The sequence below is a fragment of the Protobothrops mucrosquamatus genome, unplaced genomic scaffold (genome assembly GCF_001527695.2).
Source record: "Protobothrops mucrosquamatus isolate PMUCROS unplaced genomic scaffold, P.Mucros_1.0 scaffold1736, whole genome shotgun sequence".
Classification (NCBI taxonomy): Eukaryota; Metazoa; Chordata; class Lepidosauria; order Squamata; family Viperidae; genus Protobothrops; species Protobothrops mucrosquamatus.
This window is the reverse complement of record NW_015387882.1, coordinates 190,402-198,691: the sequence shown is the minus strand read 5'-3', so window position 1 is coordinate 198,691 and position 8,290 is coordinate 190,402. Positions and strand designations below refer to the sequence as shown.

The following is an 8,290-nucleotide window of genomic DNA, read 5'->3' as shown; positions in this document are numbered from 1 at the left end:
GTGTGAAGTAGATTTTTTTTCCCTTTTGCCCAGAATTAATCCTCCAAGTTTGGTAGACTTTTTATGTAGTCATCAGACAAAGTAAGGTGCATTTTTAAAGCTAATACATCACTGTCATTGTAACCTCATTTTGCTTCTTTTTTTATCCTGTGTTTTATGAGTTTTAAGATTTGTTTTTCTATATGAGCACGGATGGCCAAGGAAGTGAGTTTATTCAAACAAGAGTATCTTTTTTTCCCCCAGCATGTACTGGTAGTCCTTGACCAAAGTTACAATGGCACTGGAAAAAGTGACTTATGACCGTTTTTCACACTTACGACCGTTGCAGCCTCCCCATGGTCATGTGATCAAAATTCAGACGTTTGGCAACTGACTCATATTTATGACGGTCGCAGTGTCCTGGGATCTTGTGATCCCCTTTTGCGACTTTCTGACAAGCAAAGTCAGTGGGGATTCACTTAATAACTGTGGTAAGAAAGGTCGTAAAATGGGGGAAAATTCACTTAAAAATGTTTTACTTAGCAACACAAATTTTGGGGTCAATTGTGGTTGTAAGTCAAGGACTACCTGTGTATAATGTTACAAGATTGTTCTTGTTTCTAATGGACTTGTTGGTCTTTTTCCTAGTTTTTCGGTTGTAGGCCGTACAGTTGGGTCCGAGGATAACCTACGCCCATTGAAAATGTGATTTCTTTGGTTTTCATAGAATCATAAACTGGAAAGGTTATCTCAGAGGTCATCTAGTAGTTCAATCTCTTGCTCAGTGCAGGATCTGTAAAGTATTTCAGAGAAATGATGGCCTGTTCTGTTGACAACTTATGAAGGGGAACACGCCATCCAACGAAGCAAACTATTCTGCTGGTTGACAGGTGTTATCACCTGGAAATTCCTCCCCATCTCTAATCTGAATTTATTTCTCTATGGTTTCATCTTGGTATGTTGTCCGAATGAGGCACTGTGGTTTGTGAACCGGTTTCTGGCTCAAATGCAATTAATGGTGACTTGCTGAAAAGCTATTAAGTAGCAAATTATGGTTTGGGATATCTTGTGAACATAGCCCAAATATGCTGCTTGGCCTAGCTTGCTAGGTTAAGCCAGCCAATCATGGTTTGTTAAATAATCTATTCATTAGCTCTCATTGGGTTAATCTTATCAATTATTAATTCAATCAATCAATCAGAGCTGGAAGGGACCTGGGAGGTCTTCTAGTCCAATCCCCTGCTCAAGCAGGACCCTATACCATTTCAGACAAGTGACGGTCCAGTCTCTTCCTTAAAACCTGCATGATGACATACAATAGGAATTGCATAATATTGTATCGATATTCGGCATTCATCACCAAATATCAAGGGCTGCGTACTATGTTGCAGCTGTCACATCTAGGCTGCAAGAAAACAGGAAACCACTAGATGGCAGTGGAGGGTTCAGGTCCCCAGAATCTCTTTGCTGCCATCTAACAGTTGCTTTGATATGTGCGGGCATAAATTCAAGTCTCTCTCGTTCAAATTTCCTTTGTTAAATCAATAAAAAAAAACATTTGGTTCATTGCCCATGGGGAAGTTGTGCTATTAACGCCGCTGTGTAAAATTTCACCCCATTTCTGCAGCATACCGATGTCCTCCAATCGGTGGGGGAAGACAGCCTTGCCAGTTTAGTATATTTCAAGATGTGCTGATAAGGATAAGGATTACTATTATTTCCATCTAAAACAAAATCTCTTCTTTGGGGATTTTTTTTTTTTCTTTCTTGGCGGCGTTTGTCGTCCTCTGCGTACCAGGGGGATTGAAAAAAGGGGAAGGTGCAGCGGGATTGAAAAGCTTGGCATCAAAAGTAGACAAACTGCGGAGTCCTTGCGTATTCAACGCAGCACTCTGCCAGCCCTAAAGAGCCTGTAAGGAGTTGTAATTTTCAGAGCACTTGACACGACATTAATTCATTAACCCTCCAGACAGGCTTCACAAAGGAATTAAAGTATTTTGTTCGCTTTTGATAAGCAGCTGAAGGAAGGGGAAGGGAGGAAAGAAAGAAAAAAAAAGGGTTGCCAAAAATCAAAGAATAGCCAGTTAGAAATGTGTTCAATTATGATACCAGCAAAGAAAGAGGCTTTAACACTCACACACACACACATGCACACACACGCACACACACACACAGTCCATAGGGAAACAGAATATTCCTTCTTATGCCTGTACAGGGAATCCTCGACTTACGACAATTGAGAGCACAATTTTCCTTGCTAAACACAGCGATTGTTACGTTGAGTCATGTTCAGTTTTATGACCTACTTTGCTACTGTAGAGTTAAGTGAATCACTGCAGTTGTTAAGCGAATCTTGGGGTTGTTAAGCAAATCTGACGTCCCCCGTTGACTTTGCTGATCACCAGAAGCCAGCTGGGATGGTCGCAAATGGGGATCACATGATCCTGGGACGCTGCAACAGTCGTTATGTACAGGCCGATTTTGATCAGGCGACTGTGGGGATACTGTGATGGTCGTAAGTATGAGGAACAGTTGGAAGTCACTTTTTTCAGTGCCCTTGTAACTTTACACTTTACAATGCCTTGGTAAGGCCACACTTGGAATGCTGCATCCAGTTTTGGTCACCGCGATGTAAAAAAGATGTTGACACTCTAGAAAGAGTACAGAGAAGAGCAATAAAGATGATCAGGGGACTGGAGGCTAAAACATATAAGGAACGGTTGCTGGAATTGGGTCTGTCTAGTTTAATGTAGAGAAGGACGAGGGGGGACATGATAGCAGCCTTCCAATATCTCAAGGGCTGCCCCAAAGAAGAGGGAGTCAAGCTATTCTCCAAGGCACCTGAAGGCAGGACAAGAAGCAAAGGATGGAAACTAATCCAGGAGAGAAGCAACCTAGAACTAAGGAGAAACTTCCTGACAGTTAGAACAATTAACCAGTGGAACAACCTGCCTCCAGAAGCGGTGAATGCGCCAACACTAGACGTTTTTAAGAAGAGACTGGACAGCCATTTGTCCGAAATGGTATAGGGTTTCCTGCCTGAGCAGGGGGTTGGACTCGATGACCTCCAAGGTCCCTTCCAATTTATTATTATTATTATTATTATTATTATTATTGTTGTTGTTGTTGTTGTTGTTGTTATTTGAATGGCCATTAAAAAAAGAAATGGTTGCAAATTGAGGACGACCTGATTATAATTTTTCCAAAGCTCAGTTGGATCCCAAAAACTTGCCCAAAGATTTCCCCATTTTAAACGGTGTTGTACTCAGGATCCAGTCTGGGTCGGTCACTGGGATCAGAGATGGAGTCTTCCAAGCTTTCGGATTGTGTTGTACTCAAGTTAACCCAATTTTCTCGGTGTACGCGACACACCACCTTTTTAAATTTAAAACCAAGCTAGTTTTGCAACGGGGTGAATAACGGCAAAGAGTAATTCCTGTTGTTGTCTTTTATTGTGTAAAATGATTGTGGTGGCGCGCCTCGGCTCTAATAGGATAGAAACAAGCAGGGTGATTAGCAAAGTCAATCACACCACCTAAAATTCCACAGTCGCAGCTTTCAAATTAATACAAAAATGTGTTTTTTTTAATTGTCAGGCTGCCGAGTTTCTTTACCAAATTACTTTCTCATTGGAGAAAATTAAACCTCCTTAACAGGAGAGACGGTTGACAGAATGTTAAAGAGGTTTGATAGAATGAGTGCGTTGTACTTAGTGGCAAAGGAGCATTATATTTAACACTGATACGCAGATTCAAAATACGGTTGTCATTTTTCACACTCCTTCTTCGGATTTCAAGCCTAAATCTTAAACCACTCATACTTAATCCAGATGAAAAGCTTCAGAGGATATTGAGGGGGGACTAAGGAACCAGAGGCTCTCCGGGGCTTAGATTCCACCACCCATCATCCTTGGACATAATGGCAGGAGCTAATGGCCACTAAAATCCAATTATCTCCAGGCCACAGAATCTAAAAGACTGGTCTATATTCCTGGGAGGTTCAGGAAGAAAGTTTATTTCTATATTATTTAACAAAATTGGAATGGCTGCCCGCTCAAGCTCTGGGCAGCTTAAAAAAAAACAAAAAAATCCCAATGTACAGATAATCTCCGACTTACGACAGTTCATTTAGTGGCTGTTCAAAATTACAATGGCACTGAAAAAAGTGACTTATGAGGGCTTTTCACACTGATGACCAACTGCAGCATCCCTAATGGTCAGATGACCAAAATTTGGACACTTGGCAACTGTCTCATATTTATGACATGTCCTGGGATCATGTGATCCCCTTCTAAGTCAATGGGGAAGCCGTGTTATTTAACAACCGTGTTATTAATGTGCCTATGGCAGGGATTCATTTAACAACGGTGGCAAAACGGTTGTAAAATGAAGCAAAACTCACTTAACTGCCTTGCTCAGCAACAGAAATTTTGGGCTTCGTTATGATCGTAAGTTGAGCGTTTTGCACTTCAAAATTGTTTATTTTATCAGCCACAAAAAAAAAAGAAAAAAAAGAACAATCTGTCCTGGTTTCTAAGATGAAAAAGCTCTTCAAAGCTTTTGGTTGGTTCAGGATCTGTTTTCTCCCAGAGGAATCAACTCTTCTGCAATTCAGTAATGGAAAGTTAATTGTATAATATTAGGGAAAAAAAGAAAAGAATTGGATACAGCTGAATAGATAACATCAAGGTTGTCGTCAAAAACAACAACCAAAAGCACAAGACATTATTGGCTTTTCAGGGGAACCCCTGTTATTACGCAGATGAGGGGTCAATCAACGTCAACCCCTCCCCTCTTTGCTGAGATGATTGTTTTGCCCTTAAAATGAAATTAAATTGCACATTAAAAAGAAAATCAAAGATGGTCAATTATTAATTTTGGAAAAGAAGTTTCAACATTTCCAGTGGGTGCCACTGGAAGAGCTAGCAAGATTCCAACGGCTTTCTATTTGATTACTTTCTAAGGGGGTGATCTTATTGTTATGTGCTCTGGGGTAAAGAGCGGAGGCATTTAGAAACACTCATACATACATGAAACACACATGTAAAAAAACTTAGTGATGCTGCAGTGCAATGTTGACCAAGGAAATCCTTCCATTCAGGAGTGACCCCATTTCTCCACCGATCCAGTTCCTAGTGCGTGTCTGTTTCAGAGGACAGCTCTGACACAAATTCATTGTGCCCGTGATTTTAACATTTTTTTATTCATTTGTATCCTACTTTTATTATTTTTACAAATAACTCAAGGCAGCAAACATACCTAATACTCCTTCGTCCTCTTATTTTCCCCGTAACAACCCTGTTTCATTTCACCAATACATTTGAAAATACAGGAAAGAACAATGCCACATCATAAAGAAGAGATTGAGGCTGTTTTTTTTTTAAAAAAAATGGCATACAGTAACACGACAGCACATTTTAAGGTTGTGACTGGATTCAGGGGAGGAAGATGATGCCGTGCTAGGACAGAGATTGATCTCTGTTCCAATCCATTATTTTAATTAGGAGTCTCTTTAATTTATATTGCCTCATTATTAAAACAAATGGATTGATGCCCCGTGCTCTCCTCGGACCTGATCAGGTAGCAACAAGAAACACAGAAATGGGAAATAAAAACAAATCTAAAAAACAAAACAGGATAATTGGGGAAATGTCAATGGAAGATTCCAATAGCAAAATTATCTTCTAATTTTACTTATTGCTGGTGGGGTTGTTTTTTTTCCCCAGCCTCAGTGACAGGATCGTATTTCCCAGAAACATCTCAGTGCAAGGCAGAATAAGAAAGTTGGGCCGTGTGATCACACCTGAGAATGTAACAAACCAAGAGCCATTTCGAAGTCCTAAAGTCTTCAGACCGGGGTCCCTTCAGCTTGGTTTCCGGGGGACGCGTTTAGGAGCTGAACAGCTGGCTCTAAATCAAGCAATGGTTCTTCTTTGGTTGATTTACCTTCTTTCTGCCTCTGCGCAAGGATCATGGCCCGTAGCAGCGGTGGATAGAGGACATACCGGACTTTTTCTTCTTCCACGGGAGGGGTAAATTTCTTAAAGGCTTCCTCCTCGTGTTTGGGTACCATGCGCCAGTCGTGGTACATTACTTTGTCTATTTCTTTCTCTTCGTTTTCGGGCTTGCCTAAGAAGCAATTGAGAAGAGGAAGAGAGAGGTCCTGATAAATGCAGGCAGGTCTTGCCAGGATGGAACACGCGGTGAAAAGACCGATTTGAAAGCATAGACCAGTGGTGGCGAACCTATGGCACGCATGCCAGAGGCAGCACTCAGAGCCCTCTCTGTGGGCATGTGCACCATGCCCCGGAGATGGCAACCTTCCCTCTTCAACCAGCCACCCTCTAACTCCCCGAGGTCCCACATGGCCGGGTGCATCCCAGCACCCATGCGCTCGCTGGCCTCTGTGTGCGGGGGCCGATGGTGTCAGGCAGCAGCTGCCCTGTCCCTGCCTCGCCTTGCCCTGTGACAATAGCACCCCTGCCCTGCCTTGCCTCCCCTCGCCTCACCCAGCAGGACGAGCCTCTTGCCCACCGCCCCACCTGCCAGAGACCCCCTGGATCTCCCCCAACCCTACCCAGCCCCCACAGGCATCCCTCCCCACGAGCAACATCAAGGAGATCACGCCCACTTTGGCCACACCCACCCAGTCTGCCATGACCACCACAGCCACGCCCACCTGGCACCCGGCGATAAATAAGTGGGTTTTGGGTTGCAGTTTGGGCACTTGGTCTCTAAAAGGTTCACCATCACTGGCATAGACTGCATGCGGTTGGTTTTACTTGTATTATGTTTCTGTAATTGTGTTTCTTTATATAATACACAATGCCACACATGATTGGACTGTACATTTTTATATAAAAATGCATAAAAAATTCTTTTTTGTTCAGAGTTGGGGGGGAGGGTTCGATACATCAGGAGAATCAAGTTAGGCATTTCTTAATTTTTGACCCCCCGAGCCCAAAAGATTTGGCCCCACTGCTCTCTCTCTCTCTCATGAAACCTCGTCCTTGCTAAAGGCTTCATCGTGAAATCTTCACCCATAAAAGCAAATCTTGCCTTACCTCTAAATGTCAAATATCCCCAGGCTTTTCCATGTTCCATTTTCTGTAACAAAGAACATCAAATGATTATAGTCCATTCAAGATGAAGGGAAGAGGGAGTGTCTGAATTTGAACCAAAACTAAAAGTCGATTTTCAAGAAATTCCAACCCAATTAAGGTTGTTAAATGAGGATTGCGCCTGCCCTTTGAACCATCTTGAAGCTCCAAACCTCCTTACTTTTTGTAAGAGCTTAAAAGAACTGGCTCTGCCTGTTGGCCTGGGATTCCAACTAAGGATTTTCACATTGGATGTGGTCAACAGATTTACAACAGATCCCACCCCCTCCTCTTCTCATCCTACTCCCTTACTCCCCATCTTGTTAGCGAGGTTGATTTTATTTATATCATCAGGTTGTGTGCAGTTTTATCTTTTAATATTGTAAGCCGACCAGAGTTACCATGTTATAAGACGGGCAGCTAATGAATTTTACAAATAAAAATAACATGAATGAATGAATAAACAACCTGTGTACAGGTAGTTCTCGATATACATCCATAACTGAGCCCAAAATTTATGTTGCTAAGCGAGACATTTGTTAAGTGAGTTTTGCCCCATTTTAAGACCTTTTTTGCCACCTTCGTTAAGTTAGTAACACAACTGTTAAGCGAATCTGGCTTCACCCTTGACTTTGCTTGTCAGAAGGTCCCAAAAGATTGATCACATGATCCCGGGACACTGCCAACCGTCATAAATATGAACCAGTTGCCAAGCACCTGAATGACCATGGGGGGATGCTGTGATGGTCGCAAGTGTGAAAAACAGTCATAAATCACTTTTTTTCAGTGCTGTTGTAACTTTGAACAGTCACCAAACTAATTGCTGTAAGTCGAGGACTCCCTGTTCTAGGATGCCTGAATTTTCCCTTTTCCAGCCAGTGGAAGCACTCACCTCAGCTGTATAATCCAGTTTTACTTTAGTAATGACCCAATAACAAGGCTCATCGTATTCCCATATCCAGGATTTGCGTGTGACCATCCTGCCGATACCAAAGAGGTGCAAGCGGGAGAGCAGCATAAAAAGCCGGTTCTCATTCCTCACATCCTCCCAGGCCAGCACAGGGAGGCGCTTGCCTGTGAAGGCCCGGGTCATCTTCTCGTAGTCCACCTCATAACGCTGGGAGTCACGAGGTCGATTTTTTAAAGCCCAGTATTCACGGATTTTCTTGGCCTTGGCTGCAATCGGGCGATATCCCTTGTAACGACCCATCG

At 42.6% G+C, this 8,290-nt stretch overlaps 1 protein-coding gene across 1 annotated transcript; it reads right to left on the bottom strand.

Annotated features, from left to right (window-relative positions):
* Positions 1-5,365: 5,365 nt before the first annotated feature.
* MRPS34 (mitochondrial ribosomal protein S34) lies at positions 5,366-8,288 on the bottom strand. Its single transcript, XM_015822983.1, has 3 exons — positions 7,971-8,288; positions 7,043-7,085; positions 5,366-6,107 (listed from the first exon to the last, which is right to left on the bottom strand). Exons 1-3 carry the CDS (start codon positions 8,286-8,288, stop codon positions 5,827-5,829), a joined length of 642 nt encoding a protein of 213 aa, XP_015678469.1. The 3' UTR covers positions 5,366-5,826.
* Between the last annotated feature and the right edge of the window lie 2 nt (positions 8,289-8,290).